This window comes from Haliotis cracherodii, unplaced genomic scaffold (assembly GCF_022045235.1).
Source record: "Haliotis cracherodii isolate W230 unplaced genomic scaffold, xgHalCrac1.p SCAF_16, whole genome shotgun sequence".
Lineage (NCBI taxonomy): Eukaryota > Metazoa > Mollusca > Gastropoda > Lepetellida > Haliotidae > Haliotis > Haliotis cracherodii.
In genome coordinates, this window is record NW_027266271.1 from 21,771,105 (window position 1) to 21,793,521 (window position 22,417).

General features: G+C 42.4%; 1 protein-coding gene across 1 annotated transcript; it reads left to right on the forward strand.

Annotated features, from left to right (window-relative positions):
• The first annotated feature begins 4,548 nt into the window (after window positions 1-4,548).
• Window positions 4,549-5,742, forward strand: LOC139463618 (probable antibacterial peptide polyprotein). The gene has a single exon (XM_071244891.1). It carries the CDS (start codon window positions 4,549-4,551, stop codon window positions 5,740-5,742), a length of 1,194 nt encoding a protein of 397 aa, XP_071100992.1.
• Window positions 5,743-22,417: the final 16,675 nt, after the last annotated feature.

The following is a 22,417-nucleotide window of genomic DNA, read 5'->3' on the forward strand; positions in this document are numbered from 1 at the left end:
GACCACGTGGTCTCTAAGGCACAAACTAGGTATATCCTAAATAAATAACACCGTAATCCACGCTGATGCACAATAACTCGTGTGTGTTGAACAATGTGTTTGGGGTTGTCGTAGTATACTGTTGGCCACATAGGAATCACCGTGTGTTGCGTTTGTGTTACATTGCGTTATCTAAGCTCGCCGCATTGGTTGTCCGGTTTTGATAAATACATACTTTGTAGTCAGCCCTCAAAGGTTGTCGTCATAATGGTTTTAATAGTTAGACAATGTGTTTGAGGTTTAGTGCGCTGTTGGACGCATAAGAATTTATGTGAGTTGTGCAAATTGTGCATGGCTTATCTTACTCAGCGCTTTGGCTGTCCGGGTTTGATAAAACACATAGACATTATCATTCGAGAATATGTCATACTGGTTTTACTAAACAAGTGTCAAAATTCTTGCTTTACCCGAACGAGAGCGAGTGTAATTATTTCTTTATTACCCCTTACATGTATTTCCAAGTCGTTTTGAGCTCCCCATTAAAAAATGCACTGATCAAAGACCGCCGTCTTAGAATACCATAATTGTCGAATGACGTCAACAATCGTCAGATATGACAACGTTTCTAGTGTGACGTCATTCCGACCCTTATGTCACAATATAATTCGAATGACGTCACCAATACTGCCCGAAAGAGTAAAACAATACACTTGTGATACTTGCACGAGCGCACATTGTAACCCTTTGGATAATAAATACTTAGTATTCAACCATCAAAGGTGCCTTTATAATGGTTTTAATAGTTTATCAATGTGTTTGATGGTTAGTGTGCTGTTGAACACATTGGAATCAATTGTTTAAATTTTGACGTTCTGTTAGCTGAGCGCTTTGGCCGCCCGGTTGTGATGAACACACACTACGTATTCAAACCTCATAGTTTGTCTTCATAACGGTTTTAATAGTTGATCAATGTGTTTGAGGGTGAAGCGTTGTTGGACACATTGGAAAAAATGTGAGTTGTGTTAATTTTGAATGACGTTATCTTTTCTCGGCGCTTTGCTAAACCGGCTTTGATAAATACAAACTTTGTACTCGACCCCAAAAGGAATGACAGTATTAATAGTTTGGTTGTGGCTGTATTTACAATCGACATCGATCGCGGCATAACGCTCAGTGATATGTAATTGGCATGTTATCCGTTCATATAATGTTCACTGATAGTTCGCCTTTTATGCCTTTTTTATGTAGACCGAAGACCCGGGTTCGAATCCCCACATGGTTACAATGTGTGCAGCCCATTTCTGGTGTCCCCCAGGTGCTATTGCTGGAATATTGCTAAAAGCGGCGTAAAACAATACTCACTTACTCACTTAATCAAGACGAAAGGAAAACACAAACATATATTTTAGTTTGAATGTTTTTTTTATGAAATCGTGGCTTTTTCCAAAGGCACTTTGATGCATGATGGACTTGCACTCTGGTCCAGTGCCACGGTAAGAGTAAAAGAGCGGTTTGTTGAGATCAGTGTCTCAAATGCATGACAGGTACCATACCTTCTTAGGAAATTCTTCATACTGAAAAGCAGTGGGTGAGTGAGGGAGCTGGGTTTAACGCCGCCTATTCCAGTTATATGCACGAAGCGTTGCAGGTCTTAGACGTCTACCACTTACCACTAATACATTTTACGTACATTATTTCCAAGTGTTTATATTAAAGTCATTTGTTCGAAATTTTAGTGAATTGACAGTTGATTTTTGCAAGCTAGAATTTTAAAACCTTAAAGGTCAACAACTATTCATGTGAGTTCACAGTAAGTGAAATTTGTTTAAGTTGTTTTCGAAACAAAGACAAACGTAAGATTTCGACGTTTTCCTCTACATTGCAGACATATTACGTATAGTCGCAAACAGTAACAGACATTCCCTGTATTCATACCGCGCCCTCTAGTAGCCGTCAGTGACATCTGGCAGCGCCACCTAATGGCGAGACCAGGAAGCACGTGCTGAAACCGCCATGCATGGGATAAAAAGTCACGCTTGGGGAAATTATACAAGAGTTGTCATAGGAAATTAACACCTCAATTTGACAGAGTTCAAACGTTAACATCTCGCTGAATGGTGCGAGAACGTGATCTCAGACGAGAGGCCGAACTCTTCAGTTGGGAGAAGGAAATCACTGCGTCTAGGACGTGCAGGGAGGGACACTTGTAATTTAGCATTTTTGTCCCAGATGTGCTTTACAAATGTTTGTTTGGACAATCTTTCCCAAAAATTAATTGCGCACTGCAGCTGTTTCACCTTTTAATATCTCCCTTCTCCGAGTGGGTTCTCCTCATCTTTCACGGCCCTTGTTTGAATGGTTTGTTCATGGTTGAATCGACGTAGGCTGTGTGTGTAGTCAGTGATGAGGACGAGTGCTCGCCTGGAGCCATTCTAGAAAAGACAGTTGCATCCTCCTTGGTAGAAGTCATGTGTGATTTTACTGAAAAAGGTAGTGGTTGTGAAACGTAGTATACACGATAGATGATACCCCATGATATAACTGGAATACTGCCAAAAGCGGCGTTAAACCCAGTTCACCCATTCACGATACATCATGGCAGTGTTGGTAGTATACGGGATAGATTATATGCATCATGACATTGAGGTTGGGAGTATACGCGAATGTTGATATGCATCATGACATGAGTGATTGAAATACAGACGATAGTTGATATGCATCATGACATTAGTGTTGGTAGTATACGCGATAGTTGATATACATAACTGCATTAGTTGTTGTGGTTTACGCGTTGGATGTTAAATAAACAATTTATGACTTCTTTTTCTTTATTTTCTCATATATAGTGAAGGCCACATATCCTACATTGAGAAATTATGATAAAAATTTAAGTCGACCTGATCATTATTATAGCGATCAAATATATTTAGAAATTATGCATGTATAACTTTATATCTCACCCCTTCTCACTTCCTCCCTTCCCATCAATTTTCGATGTCCCCCCCCCCCCCCCCCCCCCGACACCCCCCACACCCCCACCCAAACCCCACACCCCACCCCCACCACCCCCACTTCCCACCCCGTCCCGTAGTCACGTGGGTTTGTAACGGCACATTATATAATCGTGGCTTTTATGTATGTAAATAAATGATAAATAAAAAAATATGATGACATGGATTATTGTATACGTGTAATGTAATAGATAATATACATCAATGCACTGGTACTGGTTGTGTACACGATGCATCATATATATCATGGCATCAGTGGTGGCAGTACACGTGATTTACCCTATATAAATGGTTTTGTCATTATTTAGTTGATGGTAATGTTGTTTTTCGGTGCAGGCAGCAATACTGCGTCTACAGGACGTCGAGTGTGGACCACACAAACCGGTGACTAAAAGCAGTCAGTCAGTATCACACAATCTGACCATCCGATTCTCCTTTTATTCGTGTCTTACCTCACCTTTTCGCTAACACCTGATATCATCACTATTTGATAATGATTAATAAACAAATGTTTATGAATCTTTTAATGGACACTTTAACACTGATTTCTGATTATGGAAATGGTTTTGCCGTCTGTATTTACGACAAACAGAAGTACCTTGGGCACCCTCAATAAATGTAAAATAGTGTCAATAGCCTATCCTGCTCATATGACGCCCTTAATAAATGTACAACGGCGTTAAAAGCCTCTCCTGCCCATACGAAGTCCATAATCGGTGTAAAACGGTGTAATGCCCCAGCCTACTCAAAACCACCACATATCACCGAGACGGTATTCAGTTAGCTAAAGCATATGTAGTTCGTCATACATACCTGGAATCAACTTTCAGAAGGTAGGATAGGCAGGCATTGGGTCATCAAGATGACACAACTGCTACAGGTATAATAAGAGTATTCTAGACCCATTCGCTGTAGTGAAATACCTTAGAGTTTGTGCTTTTATTACTCTCAAAATTTCCATATTTTATCTAAAGATCTAACTGAAAAACATAACTATGAAAATCACATTCTAAACACACTATGCACATCCATTGAAGTTGTATTGTCGATATAACGGAGAGTTATTGGACCCCTGATTCAATTTGATAAACGATCCTATAACGAGGGACAATAAACGGTGGCAATACGTCTGACCACAAATTAAAATATCTCCACCGTATCAAAGACGACTGATCTATTCACGGACGGGCCACACTGACACGACGCTGTCACTTGTGACCCTTCAGCGTAGTGCAAACTCGTGCTGGGAAATAGGTCCCATTGATTTGTCTACTCTGGCTCACTGGGAGCTGTGCCGAGGAAGCAGTGTCACTGACGCTGTAGATAAACCACCTGGCGATGTGATACTGTTAGTTTGTAGTATACGTACTGTTTTGAAGCATATAAAACAGCATGGTGGGTGTACGTTGTTAATCATTTAACTATTATCTGTTCCGCAGGTTAATGCTCACAGGACCTTGTCAGAAAGAACAATATGACCAGCAAGTCACATAGCCTTGTCTGAAAGAAGCACGTGTTCAAAAGGGAGCAAGGTAACAGAACGTGGTCAGAAAGAACCATGTGTTCAGAAGGGAGCTCGGTCACACAACCTTGTCAGAAAGAACCACGTGTTCAGAAGGAAGCACAGTCACAAAACCTTGCCAGAAAGAACCACGTGTTCAGAAGGGAGCAGATACTGACCCTTGTCAGAAAGAAACACGTGTTCAGAAGGGAGCACGGTCACACAACCTTGTCAGAAAGAACCACGTGTTCAAAAGGGAGCACGGTCACACAACCTTGTCAGAAAGAACCGCGTGTTCAGAAAGGAGCAGACACAAAACTTTGTCAGAAAGAACCACGTGTTCAGAAGGGAGCACGGTCACACAACCTTGTCAGAAAGAACCATGTGCTCAGAAGGGAGCACGGTCACACAACCTTGTCAGAAAGAACCATGTGTTCAGAAGGGAGCACAGTCACACAACCTTGTCAGAAAGAACCACGTGCTCAGAAGGGAGCACGGTCACAGTACATTGTCACAAAGAACCACGTGTTCAGAAGGGAGCACGGTCACAGAACATTGCCAGAAAGAACCACGTGCTCAGAAGGGAGCACAGTCACAGAACATTGTCACAAAGAACCACGTGTTCAGAAGGGAGCACGGTCACAAAACCTTACTAGAAAGAACCACGTGTTCAGAAGGGAGCATGGTCACAAAACCTTGTCAGAAAGAACCACAAGTTCAGAAGGGAGCATGGTCACACAACCTTGTCAGAAAGAACCACGTGCTCAGAAGGGAGCACGGTCACAGAACATTGTCAAAAAGAACCACGTGTTCAGAAGGGAGCATGGTCACTCAACCTTGTCAGAAAGAACCACGTGCTCAGAAGGGAGTACGGCCACAGAACATTGTCACAAAGAACCACGTGTTCAGAAGGGAGCACAGTCACAAAACCTTACCAGAAAGAACCATGTGTTCAGAAGGGAGCACAGTCACACAACCTTGTCAGAAAAAACCACATGTTCAGAAGGGAGCACGGTCACAGAACATTGTCAGAATGAACCACGTGTTCAGAAGGGAGCACGGTCACACAACCTTGTCAAAAAGAACCACGTGTTCAGAAGGGAGCATGGTCACACAAACTTGTCAGAAAGAACCACGTGTTCAGGAGGGATCAGGGTCACAGAACCTTATCACAAAGAACCACGTGTTCAGAAGTTTTCTGAAGGGAGCACGGTCACAAAACCTTGTCACAAAGAACCACGCCTTTTCTGAAGAGAGCAGACACAGAACCTTGTCAGAAATAACCTAAAAATTACACATTTAACCTCTGCATATAACCTGTTATTAATCTACCAATCCACTTACAACACAGCCTTAGCATTACGTTTATCTGCAACCTTTGTATTAAAAACCTCAACGGAATATAATTTCTATAGCATCATATCTATCAATCCTGCATCAAAACAACGTCTCCCTTACCTGACAAACAATACCCCTGTCGACCATTGGCGAATCAACTGGGATCGGGTGATCATATGGAAAATGGTGAATAGTACTTGAATGAGCAAGCATCTGAGCAACTATCGGGCGTTCATTCCAAGCGCTGTTTAATCCAAAAACGAGAATATTGTGCTAGTTTAAACATGAGAGGTTTTCTACCCACTATTCTGTGAGCAGGATGTGTATAAATAACAGCAGCTGGTATCGTGTGCAAATATAGAATTACAATGTGACGTATTTAGGTCACGTGTCACTTTAGGTCTTCAAGTCTTTGGATGTAGCACGATAGCTTCCTTTAACGACGTACCCTCCCCGAGCGGTTCGATTCTTCAATAATCGATCAGTGGATATCCGGCTCTTGATGTATCTACAAACTGATCAGTAGGTCGAATTTAGGCACTGATTTACACAAACTAAAGCAGGATATATCACATTTTCATTGGTGATGAAAGTGTACCAACCTAGAATATATATCCATGAGTTTCTTGCCCTTTTTTTCAATTCCAACTCGTATGACGCGTTAATTCTTGACCTCTTTCTTATATAGAGTTCTTGTCTTCGAAGTTCTAAAATAAAATGTTCCCAAAAACAGTGATCGAGTACCGATCAGTACGTGACGTCACAACTTACACTCACTGACTTATCGGATGCTGGGGATTATGTCTTTGTGTATTCATGAGCCGCTCATCAATCATACTTTGTCAAGGTGTGAGAGGGCAACAGGTGCCCGACCCACCTCCGTCAGATTACCTCGGGGGAAGAGCATCTTAACATCGAACGCAGAAAATATAATACCCCACACCCGTTTACCTCAATAATCAATGCCCCTCCCACCCGATATCCCCTCCCCTCCCTCCCCTCTTCACACTTATCCCCATACCTGTCACATGAAAGCCCTCGGATTCAATTACACTGGTCTTTGATCACCCAGGCGGAAAGCCAGGTAAACTGGGATTCTGCCCGCGAGCTCTTAGACTGGTCCCTTGCTATTGTGAGCGCAATTGCTCCCTCTTACTGAGGTCAGTTATATACAAACACCCCCTGGCTATAACAAACATTGCCAGATAGAGCACCCTTGTATATAGGGAGGGGACTTACAGGCTTCCCCTCCTTTAAGTGTATATTCTAAGTTACTGTAAATAAGATAATATTTTGCACCGGTTTTGTGTTACAAGTTGTCAGCAAACAGATCCAGAAAAAATAGACGCTGAGAACCGGTGATAATTCAACTGTTTTAGAAATCAGTGTTTGCTTGTTTGATTAGATGCTAATATATTCATTTGTGCACTTGCATATTTATGAATGACATATAAAGTATTAGGTTGGAGTCTTCTGCAGAATCTGACCATTTTGTAGCAACAACCCGATCTGGAACTAGAAAGAAATGAATACCCAAATTTTTCTATTTTGGAGACAATGTGAGTGAGTTCTATATTTTACGCCGCTTTTAGCAATATTTCAGCAATATCACGGCGGGGGAAACCCAAAATGGGCTTCACACATTGTACCCACGTCGGGAATCGATCCCGGGTCTTCGGCGTGACGGGCGAACGCTTTAACCACTAGGCTACCCCACAGCCCCTTTTGGAGACAAAATGAGTGATTTATAGTTTTACGCCGCTCTGTCAATATTCCAGCACTATCACGACGGAGGACACCATAACTGACACCACACGTATACCCATGTGGGGAATTGAACCCGGGCCTACGGCGTGACGAGCGAACGCTTTAACCACTAGGCTACCCCACCGTCCCATGGAGAAATTATGCAATTTGATCACTCGGATACTAAACTGACCCATAAATGATTGAGGAGTTGAGTTAGATGGGAGCTTACCAGCTTATGTGGTTTGAAAGTTGAAGCCACGGGTATGGTCGTGACACACCATAGATCGTGATCAAAAGAATGTAGGATTCGATCCCACTACCAGTAGACCCAGCAAGATAGAGGATGCAATTCTACACGCGCCACCGTTAATGAGCGTCCCTGTGAAGACCCGGGTTAGAGTTGGGCTTCTGCTTGTCGTAAGAAGCGACTTATGGGATCGGGTGGTCAGGCTTGCTGACTTGGTTGATGCATGTCATCGTATCCTTATTGCGTAGGTTGATGTTCATGATGTCAACCACTGGCTTGTCTGGTCCAGACTCGATTATTTGAACAGGCTCTCGTCATATAGTAGGAATATTGCTGGGTATGGCGGTAAATAACGAAACAAACAAAAACACTTTGTAGGGTGGGTGAAATGATGTTTAAAGTTGCGTCAAAGATTATTGCGCTTATATATATTTACAATGGGCGAATCTGGAATTAGAACCCACGATCATAGGTTTCTATACATCTAACTGCGGCGCATTAGACGACTGGACCACCAGCGATAAAGCAGAATCAAGACAGACAGTTTATCGGCTATGTATGACGCAGCAATACAGTAGTGAGTGAGTATGGTTTTACGCCGCTTTTAGCAATATTCCAGCAATATCATGGCGGGGGACACCAGAAATGGGCTCCACATATTATACCCATGTCGGGAATCGAACCTGGGTCTTCGACGTGACGAGCGAACGCTTTAACCACTAGGCTCCCCGACCGCAGTAACAGTTTTTCCAGGTGAGGCATGGCGTTGTGTATCTAACTGTCCAAAAATATTGTAAATTGACTTTTTTTTAAATTACAGAAAGATGATCGTCAAGGTTCCCGGATTAAAGTAGTGAAATCATACGGAAGGTCAAGCTGACTGTGGTGAAACCACAGAATTATAAAGAAGTTCAGACCATGTTACGGCATATATTGTCGCCAGCGCATTATGTCGGTGGGCATATGGGCCAAGATTCACTGCACATGTTGTCGGCGTTGTTCAAAACCAAAAAATATAATCTTGGAGATGACGATATAGTTGATGATGATCATCATTGCATTTATAGAAAACACGTTAGACTTTTTATCCGTCGACATGTAACGACGGGGCGATATATAGTCGACAGTATCTGCTGTCTGTCTGTCCGTCCGTTCGTCCGTCCGTCTCCTACTCACTGAGACGCACACAACTGTTGCAGCATATATGATTTAAACAGTACATATTTCTACAATGATATGTATAGTGGATGGGAATTTATAAACAATCATTCTCCTATATAAATTATATCATATATTATACAAAATAGATTCATAAACATACTTAGCAAAACAGAAGTGGTATCCAAAAAAGTGTCATATAGATAAATATATACATGTACAAAGACATTCCAAAGTTTTACAGATAAATAATTATACAGCAATCTAACCAGTGTGTCACTTGTATATAACTAGTTTATAACTAGTGTATCAGAGTGAGTGAGTTAGGTTTAACGCCGCTTTTAACAGTATTCCAGTTATATCACGGCGTGTCAGCTTGATGTGGGAGGAAAGGCCGAAGTGATGCAGGTCTCAGACGTTTACCACTTCGGTGAAACCCACGAGCACGGGTATGGTGCTGACAAACCTAGAAACATTAATCGGGGCGAACCGGGATTCGAACCCACGATCATAGGTTTCTGGTGTACCCAAGGGACGCAAGGGGCGCCTTAGACGACTGGGCCACCCATGCCCCCTAGTGTATCAGAGGTATATTCTAACACTACCCGTTTCATAAGATAAAGCATATTTGGTTTCTGGTCGTAGATAAATATCTTTAGTTAAATTTGCATTTCCACTTTTAAGATCACTTTGATTTTTATAGAAGTAAAAATTTCATCTAATAGCCGTAACCTAACGTCAAATGAAAAACTACGGAAAAGCATCTTCATCATGGTTTCTACATTAATACTATCCTGTGTCGTGTAAAGATCTATCATATTTATAGCCTTTCAAAACCACTGCACCCCCGGCATATATCGTCGCCGACGATAATATGTGACGACTAGCGAACAATATGTGCCGTGAAAGTAGGCATATATCACTGGCGACAATATATGCCGGCGACAATATATACCGTAACAGACCACATCGCAGCCCGACAGTCTGAATTATCTGGGAGGTCTGGTAGACTAACAGTCTGAATTATCTGGGAGGTCTGGTAGACTAACAGTCTGAATTATCTGGGAGGTCTGGTAGACTAACAGTCTGAATTATCTGGGAGGTCTGGTAGACTAACAGTCTGAATTATCTGGGAGGTCTGGTAGACTAACAGTCTGAATTACCTGGGAGGTCTGGTAGACTAACAGTCTGAATTACCTGGGAGGTCTGGTAGGCTAACAGTCTGAATTATCTGGGAGGTCTGGTAGACTAACAGTCTGAATTATCTGGGAGGTCTGGTAGACTAACAGTCTGAATTATCTGGGAGGTCTGGTAGACTAACAGTCTGAATTATCTGGGAGGTCTGGTAGACTAACAGTCTGAATTATCTGGGAGGTCTGGTAGACTAACAGTCTGAATTATCTGGGAGGTCTGGTAGACTAACAGTCTGAATTATCTGGGAGGTCTGGTAGACTAACAGTCTGAATTATCTGGGAGGTCTGGTAGACTAACAGTCTGAATTACCTGGGAGGTCTGGTAGACCAACAGTCTGAATTATCTGGGAGGTCTGGTAGACTAACAGTCTGAATTATCTGAGAGGTCTGGTAGACTTTGATAACAGAGCAACTGCGAAAGAGAAACAGTTTAATTGTCAGACAGGCCTAACTATAAAACAGTAAAATATATAGACATAGTTATCTATATTTCTTTTATGACTTTTGTCATGCATGTTGCTGTTGACCAAGTCTACCCCGGATCTTCACGGGCTCTTTCTGGCAGAGATGTCTCTTGAATATGGCGAGGGGGGGCGCATTTCGTAATGTTCCATCAGCATTAAGGCTGGTGACGTCATAAATGGGCTTCACATAATATACCCATGTGGAGAATCGAACCCGGACCGCCCTACACGATGTTGAAATGGCACCCCACTCATGATAAAACTATCACAGTTTTAATACTGGAAGTCTTATACGCATGACTTAACTAAAGCAGATAATATGTGGCCCAAATTGGTCTCACAAATCGAATCTCAATGTCCACAATCGGATCACACGGTTCGTTAATACTACCTTTCATCTTTTGTTTCTGTCGGCTGAGGATAAATTTCATCACTGCCATTTCCTTTTTGAGTTAATAAGGCACGGTAATCCTAATCAGGCAAAATAATCTATTTGGGAAAATAATCACGACAAGGGTTTTATTCAGAAAAAAAACATTGATTTTTATAAAACACAAATGATTGCATGAAATGTTTCTTCCTGTGAGAAAAATATCCGTGGCAGCGTTAAAACTTTTAAGGTAACTTTTAGGAGAATGAAATAGGTTCATAAATTTGTGAAATAGTTACATAAATGGTAAAAATATCTACATCATATAAAAGAAAGTGAATATATTGAAATGCTCTAACGTTGTGTACAATAGTTATTACCAACTTGGACTATTCAATAATTTGGAGATTTGTTGTTCCATTAGAAATATCTCTACAATGTGTAGTACCTTAGAGGTTTGTATGCCGATTTTGAATTTTGGAGATGGGTTGTTTTAGAGCTTTGTTGTCCAACAAACATTTGCAGTGGGGTTTTTTCAATGCAGAGACCAGTGAAACCGCCTCGTCTGTTTTATAGTTAGATTCAAAATGACAAAACACTCTCCCGAAGACTTCATGGTCCAACAGTCAACTTGATGTCGAGCTATATACGGAGTCTGTATATGTTATGACAAACTTGGGTAATACCCAAAGCTGCCAAACAACACTACAACAACCAATTACAGTATCCTAGAGTATTGTGGTGTCTGTTATATCGTGTATACTAAAAACACAGTTTTATAGCCAGGTCTCACAAGCACGCATGCACGCACGCACGCACGCACACAGAGGCACGGGGCACGTATTACGTACTGCAATTGGCTGTTCAGAGCTGTTAGCACCATACCCGTACTCGTGGGTTTCACCGAAGTGGTAAACGTCTGAGGCCTGCATCACTTCAGGCTTTCCTTCCACATTAAGCTGACACGCCGTGATATAACTGGAATACTGTTAAAAGCGCCGTTAAACCCAATTCACTCACTCACTCACTTACTCACTCTCCCTTATTATCATCACTGGTTTGTCAGCACCATACACTGACATGTGTACAGGCTTCTCACATGTGGAGAATCGAACACGGTCCCTCGGCGTGACTAACAAACGCTTTAACCTCTAGGCTACTCCACCAACCCCCCGTGTCATAAAAACCCAAACACAAACCTTGGTTGTGATGTATTTGATATTTAATTTATCTAAGAAAATTGATAGAATAAGAAAATTACAGAATAAGAATTAACATTTGATTTTCTAACACATTACTAGTTAAGTGAGTGAGTGAGTGAGGTTTTACGCCGCATTTAGCAATATTCCCGCAATATCACGGCGGGGGACACCAGAAATGGGCTTCACACATTGTACCCATGTCGGGAATCGAACCCGGGTCTTCGACGTGACGCATTACTAGTTAAACACGGGATGCATGAAACATTGGCAATCTGTTCATGTGTTTCACAAATAGAACTCAACGCTCTCCTTTCAATAAGTTAAAACATTTGGAAAAAATACATGTGTTAACTCTATTCATAATTTGATAAGGTTACAGCTCCAGAAAACATTAATCGATTCAATATCTTTGATAAACAACATGCTTTGATGTGAGACGTGTTTTGACAGTCTCAAGTACGCCGTATACGTCCCACCCAAATTAGTATTTTTTTTTAACTTTGAAGATGGTGGGCGTTTTTTATTTACTATGCTTGCATAAACAAGCGTACCGCGGATGGTATACCGCTGATCTAACGGTAAAGGACCCACGTCAAGGTTTACAAGAAATCAACAACTGTACGATAGGCAATGTAAGTGATATGGAGCGTTTCATATCTAACAGTAGTGGGAGGGTCATTATTGGCAGAAAGCATATGGCTTATACCAAATCACAATTGTGTGTATATACATTGAAAAACAAACTGTTATTTATCACACTCAGTTCGCTAAACGTTGAAATTGGAAGAAATATGTGCAAATACCATCATGAATTCAATTCATATCCTTCATTTAATTAAACTTATTCACTTTCATCATATAATCGTTCAATTATTCATAAACAAATCTGTTTACTTCGGGTCATTTATTCGTTTGATTAATTTAATTTATTTAATTTGTTCAATTAAGTTAATGAATGTATTTCATGTATTTATTAATTTATTTATTTTTGTGTTTCCTGAATTATGATTACGCCTTACAATAAAAATATACGTCGCCTTAAATTTCGATACTGTTCCATGGTCTTAAATATTACCCATGAAATGTGATATTCCTATGCAGTAGATCCTGAACAGTAAACTAATGCATTGTCTGAATTGACTGTGAGTGAGTGAGTGAGTGAGTGAGTGAGTCAATGTTGTCGAATACAGCAGTCAACAATATTCCAGTAAATATATGTCAATAATCGAACCTTGATTGTCACACTTCTCCGAAATTAAACCATTCACCTGTAACGGATTATTTTCGAAAAATAATATTACTAACACGACTCTCATGTGATTGTATCATTAGCATCATAGTGTTATATAATTTTATAATATTTACTGTTAAATTGTTATTATTATTAAATGGGGCACGGATAGCCCAGTCGTCTAAGGCGCAGCCATTCGCTGTGCAGGGTTACGTTCCTAGGGCACGCCAGAAACCTATGATTGTGGTTTCGAATCCCGGTTCCCCGATTATGTTTCTAGGTTTGTCAGCACCATACCCGTGCTCGTGGGTTTCACCGAAGTGGTAAACGTCTGAGACCTGCATCACTTCGGGCTTTCCTCCCACATGAAGCTGACCCGCCGTGATATAACTGGAATACTGTTAAAAGCGGCGTAAAACCCAACTCACTCACTATTATTAAATGTATATATATACTACATATAGTTAATCTACATAAATTAACTCCAAATATCTCCGCTATCGCTGATGCGAGCACCACCAACGCCGTTTAAAGTCACACCACGACAGAATATAATAAAGTAGACATGAACACCTGTCCTCAACAGCCATCAATCAAGGTTCCTACTTTTATCTTCGATACTGACGCTAATACCAGCCTATCTATAACACATTTGTTAAGTTCAACTAACCCAAGTTCACATCAAACCATCCTAAACATGCCTTCTCTTACTTATACCGCTTATTAATGTACAGTAATGGATGCGTGAGCTGTATGAAGTTGAAGTCAAATTACTTTTCTGTGATTTAGGTATTGCCGTGATCGGATGTGTGTCTTGTGTGGATTTGGGGCAGGATAGGTCGCCAGTTGTCATGTGGAGTAAACTTAGGTTACATCGGTGACGTCATTAATACGTGACGTCACATTATTGATTATTGCTCCGTTCACGCCGCAGGCAAGACGAAATCTTTCTTCGTTTCCTCAAGATTATATATATAGTAAACTACGTTTATAACGAACATGCTTATAGCGTACTGAGGGATATAACGAACTTATCTTTAGTCCCGACAATTTTCTTTATATATGCTGTATATATGCTTATAACGAACTTCGGTTATAACGAACTAAAATTAGTGGTCCCTTTGAGTTCGTAATAACGATAGTTAATTGTATAGGCTCGTGGTATAAATATAAAACCTAACACGGGACGCATATAACCCCATCTACCCTTCGTGATCCTGCTACAAGTTAGCGAGAGTGAGTGAGTGAGTTGGGTTTATCGCCGTTTTTAACAGTATTCCAGTTATATCGCGGCGTGTCAGCTTAATGTGGGAGGAAAGCCCGAAGTGATGCAGGTCTCAGACGTTTACCACTTCGGTGAAACCCACGAGCACGGGTATGGTGCTGACAAACCTAGAAACATAATCGGGGCGAACCGGGATTCGAACCCACAATCATAGGTTTCTGGCGTGCCCAAGGGACGCAACTCTGCACAGCGAATTAGAGAGAGCTCGCTCTACAAATGAAGACGGCATTAGGCCACCGACGCACGACCGCCATGCTTTTTAACCAGGTTCCAGGTCCACAAAGCCATCTCCGCGCTACGACTATTGTAAACCTATGTTAAAGTATGGGAGTTAGATCGCCTGAGCGTTAAAATCGATTTGTGAAACGGGGCCCTGGCAAAGAGGCATGGCGGTCGTAGGGAGCCCATCTGACGTCGTCAATAGCTGCGACGTCGATGTTCAGGGTGTTTGAGGTACGTTGTCCCAATAAAGTTACCCCCAGATTTGAGAGTCAATGACAGCCGCCGGGAGATAAAGCGGACGGATCATGGTGTTAATAAAGTTTGTAAGCGCCGACTGGCATGTGAACCGGGTTGCTTTGATGAGAGGCCTGGTCGATCATCACACAGTCGCGGTCGGGATCGTTGTTCATATTACAACAAGTGGTCTGAGTGGGCAAGACTCAATTTTGTATAAGCCTCCTGGGTACATCTTCGATTATCCAGTGTATCGTATCTACATTCTATTATGATATATACCTTGCACCTATTTGCTACCTTAACCTCGTTTTGAGACCGGTTTAAAGGACACGACGCTCAAAATAGACACCCACTCAAAGTACACAGTTCTGTCGTGATGTACGGATTGGCGACAATTGACTTGCCTCTGCACGTATTTGTGACGGCCGCCACCGTTTGGGCAGCATACGCTCACCTTTTCGCGAACACCTGGTATCATCACATATGCTCATGATATAGTCGGAATTCTTGTTTTCTTGTGGCCATGGAAAGGGTTTTGTCGCGTTTATTAAACAACCAGTACTCGTCTCAACTTTGCTAGACTAACATTTAATCTCTGAAATCTTATATTACACAAGATCCTTCTTGACTCTAAAAAAAAAAATCCCTATGCTGTGGAATAGAGCTAGCTTGAGCTGGCTAGACTTGCTTTTGTATGCATTTCTAGATTATGTTTTTTTCATAAAATAAATATATTCCACGGTCATGGTGCAGGACTACAACTTTGCGTGCCGTCGCAAATAGACCCGAAAGGTCTTGTAGCATATTGGTTTTGAATCATTTGGCATAATGACCTGTGGCTGAGTCAGTTTTACTTGTTTTAAATGCACGTTTGGAATGGCCAGTGAATTCCTGGCTCACAATCAATTGCAAGAACAAAAATTTGACGCCACCATAATCGTTTCATGAATCACGAAGCTGCTAACGAGTTTAAACTTGAGACAAAGAATTTGAACCCGATCTTGCAACAGTTGAGAACTCTTACCACTAAGCTACCCGACCGGGTCCAGAGTGAGTGAGTTAATGAGTGAGTGAGTGAGTGAGTGAGTGAGTTGGGTTTAACGCCGCTTTTAACAGTATTCAAGTCACGGCGTGTCACCTTAATGTGGGAGGAAAGCCCGAAGTGATGCAGGTCTCAGACGTTTACCACTTTGGTGAAACCCACGAGCACGGGTATGGTGCTGATACACCTAGAAACATAATCGCTTCAAACCAGGATTCTAACCGATGATCATTTGTTTCTCAACTCTGGGACGCAACTCTGTACAGCGAATGGCAGCGCCTTTGACGGCAGGGCCACCTGTGTCTCCTCGAAAACAGTAAGTGTGGAAACATCTTAAATAGCACAATACAAAATGGCTATGTTGAGGTGAAACACTTTGCAAGACGCAAGTTACAGGGATAAAGTGTAATTAGAAAGATTGACATGGCACACAGGGGTCACGGAAATTGCCCGACCCATTCAAAACAAATGTGTTTATGGTCAAGATTATTCGGCCGATGCTCGTAAATACTGACCCTAATTGTCAGCAGGCGGCAAATGGTTGCAATTGTCTGTTCACCTTGAACCAGCCTGACGGTTTAAGCCCCTGGCAGGCGACTGGCGTCAGTCTGTGACGACTGAGACGCCATGATTCTTGCAGCACCCACCCCGACCCCAGGGAAGACTTGCCCCCCTCCGTGTTGCAGTGTGTCGGATCAACAGCCATCTGCATCCCTGGCGCCTTGAACCGGTGTTACAGTTTTTGTTTGTTGTTTAACGCCACACTCAGCAATATCTCAGCTATATGACGGCGGTCTGTAAATAATCGGGTCTGGACTAGACAATCCAGTGATTGACATCATCAGCATCGATCTATGCATTTGGGATACGATGACGTGCATCAACCAAGTCAGCGAACCTGACCACCCGATCTCGTTAGTCGATTCTTGCGACAAGCATTGTCGCCTGTTTTGGCAAGCATGGGTTGCTGAAGACCTATTCTAACCCGGATCTTCACGGGTTCGGTGTTACAGAACGACACATGTACTCCATCATCTCCCGCTGTTAGTATATATAGACTGAAATCTAGTCTCAGAAAAAAGTTGTTCTGTTATTTTCATACAATATGATAAAAACAAGCCCATAGACTCTTCATTTTCGGGAAACTACTGTAATCTAGACTTGCCTACAACAGACTGAGTATGCTCTAACATATCCCCGACTGATTACTAGTATTTGTTTTCCACATACTCTGAAACCTCTCTTATTCGGAGCCCCAGTTATCCGGACACCCCATCACACCCAACCATCCGCCAACATACTGCGAAAGCTGGTAGCCCGGACCTCGCTTATCCGAAATATTTAGGCCTACACTTAAACAAAAAATACTAGTATATGTAGACTAACATATAGTCTCAGGAGAAAAACGTGGTTAAATTATCTTAATACAATAATGATAAAAACGAACCCAGAGACTATCTTCATTTTCAGAAGCTGCCTGAAACTAATCCAAACTTGCCTAAGACAGATGTCTAACCTTTCCTCGACTGACCACTAGTATTTGCTTCCCCTTAACTCTGAAACCTCGTTTATCCGGAGCCCTGGTTATCCGGACACACATGCAACCTCTGGCTGGAATACTTTTAAAACCCACTCACTCTGTCAGAGGTACGATATGTGTTCTACAGTAAACTACGGTTATAACGAACACGCTTATAACGAACTGACGGATATAACGAACTTACTTTTTTGGTCCCGACTATTTGCAGTAGTTATGCTGTATATATGCTTATAACGAACTACGGTTATAACGAACTAAAATTAGCAGTCCTTTTAAGTTCGTTATAACCGTAGTTTACTGTATTTGTGTGCTGTGATAGGCACCCGCTCCAGTGCCCTACGGACTGTGCTCTATACTCTTCACATGCAATAGTTTCCAGGAAGTACTGGAGCGCCGAGTAAGCATTCCTGTGTACACTAATCCCCCGACACGGCATCGCCACGTGTATCAACCGAGCCCCTCCCCTCGGGTCACATCCACTGGTTCCCTGTCCCGCCCAACCGACACACCCACTGTCGGAATACTGTGATGCCGAACTCTCCTCCTTGCGACGTTTACACATTTATAACGCCTGTGCATAATCAATGGAACAGAACGACATCCTCGATTCGTTTATCCGGAACTATATTAACGGTACGTCCGGATTAACGGGTGTCACTGCACATGCCCACTGCATGCATCCCGTGTATATTCTGTTCTCAACCAACATACGTCTGTGGCATTTAGAGGTACGGGTGGCCCAGTCGTCTCCAGGGCACGCCATAAACCTATAATTGTGGGATCAAATCCCGAATACCTGAGACCTGCATTACTTCAGGCTTTCATTCTACATTAAGCTGAATGCGGGTTAAACCAAACTCAATCACACTGTAAAATGTCATGTTCGACACCTATACTAACACCACACACGCTCACAGAGCCCTTTACCACCCAAACGCAACCCCCAACACACGCACACACACACGCACGCACGCACGCACGCACGCACACACACACACACACACCATCCCCCTGTTATTCCCCAGCCTACTAGACCGCCTCATTGGTCTAGTGGATAGAGTATGCCTGGAGAGCGGAAGGTCGAGGGTTCGATCCCCGGCCAGAGTCATACCAAAAGCCGTCAAAAGGTGGTACTTGTTACCCTCCCTAGAGCTCACTGGTCGGCTCTGGGTCATTATACTGTGTCTGAGTGGGGAATTCATGTTAAACTGCGTCATGATATCTCGGAGGGCTAGCAGTATTATACCTGATTTGTAAAAGCAGACACACGCACGCGCACGCGCACACGCACACGCGCACGCACATGCACACGCACACACGTGGGCACGCACACACGTGTATGCTCGTATGGTATAAGTAACACACCGTTAGATCCCTCTTCCCCTCACCCCTAACCCACTAACCAGCCTCGGCTTGCTGCGATAACGTACACTGCCTGCTTCCCTCAATGCTTACCTACAAGCTATCGGGGTAAATAGAGCGTCCTACCCAACATGACCCCCCACCCTTCCCCCGTCTCTTTCCCTCCCCTGGGTCAACTCCCGGCGTGTGAAGCCCCGCCCTCAACGTTCCGAGTCACGCCTGACATATGTAAAGTCGGGCTGCTCAAACGCTACTTTCATCATATTTAAACGGAAAAAGAAATATTTAATTTACACTTGCTTGGTGCTCAGTGGCGGTCGGAGTTTCTCTTATTCGTTCAGCCGCCCAGTGACTTATGGTCGGTGTAAGAGAGGTATTTGTTCCATCAAAGACCCCTGTTTTTGCCAAACGCCCGGATCAAAGCTCTTGGTAAAGAAGCAGGGATTGAAGCCAAAACGTGGTAGAAATCTGGAGTCTTTGAAGGTTCGATCAAAGGCCTCGTGTCAACTATATGTGTGCGATATTGCTGCCAAATGCACGAGCCCGGCCCAGACAGGACTGAGGGAAACATATAGACCCGCTTTTAATAGCGGGAGGCGCAAGCTATTACTTTGCGCGTATTTACTACTGGCGAGGATTAACTGAATAATATAACTCGTACATATAACACCCTTACACCTGCCACAGGTGACTTTGTGGGGGTAGAGAGGAGGGGTAGCTTACACAGGTGTGGCCAAACTTTGTTTACCCACAAAATAAGATTCATAATTATCGCCTCCTTTCCGTGAGAAAAATTGTTTTATTTCTCGACATTGCACATTCGCGTCAACTCATGTGCCCTTGTTATGCAAGTGTTTTTTATGAAGTCTTCCGGAGAAATATGATCTTTTATGGGAAATACTTTAGTCCCTATTCTGTTCTGCAGACGCCTTTCTGCACGTATTTATTTACATTTCTTATCAGTTTCCTGGCGGAAATTATCAGATCTGGTTTTTTAATTTTTATTTTATGTTCTTTAATTGTTTAATTTAATTTGCGCGCTGATTTATAATTCGTAAATTTGATCAAAGTCTCAAAAGTTTATATTGACTGACTCTTAACATATTTTACCCAATTATAGTGGGCTGGAAGGGGGGAGAGGGGGGAGGTGTAAATTAAATATTTTCAAAACGGCCTAAAACAAAATTCACTTGCTCACTCGCAACAGGAGAACGGCAACACGTCGTACAAGTGGATGTAGTTGTTGGGATCAGGGTTGGGTTTAACGCCGCTTTCAGACATTTTTCTGACCAGTTACATCACGGCCTGTCAGCTTCGGAAGTCAGTCCGAAGTGAAGCATGGAGGCGGCTATACCACTTTGGTCAAACTGGCGATCACGGGTATGGGGCTGATCAACTAAAGATCAATACTTTACAAGGGCGAATCTTGGTTAGAAACCGAGGGACGCAACTATCACCGGATTGCGGAGACTCAGAGGCTGGGACACTCCTACCCCAAGACTAACGCTTAGTCTGAAAATAAATAATGTTGATAGAAACATGCAACTACATTTAAATTGAAAAGGAGCCCCAGTGAGATGGGAGTTTCTTGAAAATCTAGACTTCCTTTATAGCTATAGTATTACAGTGAGGGCAGGACTGAAGAGAAAATAATATGGTTCAGGTTCTGTTAGACAGACTATGCATGTCCCGTGCAGTTTGTTTGTTGTTGTTTGTTGGTTAACGCCGCATTCAGCAATATTCCAGCTGTATGACGGCGGTCTGTAAATAATCGAGTCTGGACCAGACACTCCAGTGATTGACATCATCAGCATCAATCTATGCAGTTGGGATACGATGACATGCATCAACCAAGTCAGTGAAGCTGACCACCCGATCCAGTTATTCGCATCTTACGACAAGTATAGTAGCCGCTTACGGCAAGCATGGGTTGCTGAAGACCTATTCTAACCCGGATCTTCACGGGTCTCCCCTGCAGTAGATCGCTTTCCGGGCACACCTTAAACCTTTGTCAAAGTTCAATCAATGTCTGAGGCTCTGAGTCTAATTATATGAACGCGTATGCCTTAAATAGGGCATAGAAACTACTCAAAACAAGAACATTCTCAACTGAAAGGATGTGTGTTGTATTACCCGCCCGCTAAGACAGATTAACTATAGTCGGGTGTTCTTTAACTTCTTTTGAGAAGTGTATATTACAAAAAAAAAATTATCTCTGCCTCCAGAAAAGTGCCGTGGTTGTATTTGATTTACGCATTGTTCTTTTCGTGATGCTTACATGTCTTAGCTTGACCAGGCGTTCTATCCATACAGTCATATGCACGGTATTGCAAGAGGGTAGCGGAAATGGCCGAGGTATGTCGAGTGGTGTCATGTCGGAAACGGCCGAGGTATGTCGAATGGTGTCATGTCGAGATCCGGATTTATTTTCATAGGAACAATTATGATTGCTTTGCAACTAAGTGAGGCTTTTTACTTTTATGTGATGACACGTAAACACTGGAAATGTAAAAAGTGCTCTTACAGCTCTCTACATGGACATCGACAGCAATATATTTATCATGGCGTAACAGTGGCATTATGCACAAAAAAAACACGCGTTCTTTCTTATATGCAACAAAATTTATTTTTGGAACTCGTTAGTATTGCGGTTTTAAATTATAAGCTCATTTTTCCCCATCACATGGCACGTCTGAGACCCGCATCACTTCGGACTTTCGTCTCACATTCATCTGACACGCCGTGATATGACTGGAATACTGTTTAAAGTGGCTTTAAACCCAACTCACTATAACCATTATCGATAGTCCCACAGTAAAAATCACCCCCAACTTTGAAAGTGTTAAACTTCAGTTTGATATAACGCCAAGTGAGTCTTTGTTGAACTGACAAAGGAGTAAAGAATTGGTGGTGGTGGGGGTATGTTTAAGAAAAAGGGTTTGGTTTCTTTTATCATAACCGTTTATTTTCAAAATATACGAGTAAATTTGTACAAAATGAAAGTAGAAGAAAGGTCCATAGATTTTCAAGACTTCCTTTTTTTACTTTTTTATGTGTTCCATTTGTAACCCAGCCTTTGATCCTTGATGGTCCAATTTGATCAAAAATACAGATATTTGTATCCCAAACACTATTCACTTCTACTTGTTAGTGCAGTAACTATTTCAAGCCGGGAGTTCTCCCTATCACCTTTCATTACCGATCAACACATTGGAAAGATACAGACTCCACTTAAAACCATCAACCCCATCAATCACAACCAGACGCCACTGTTTGGCCGCTAGGT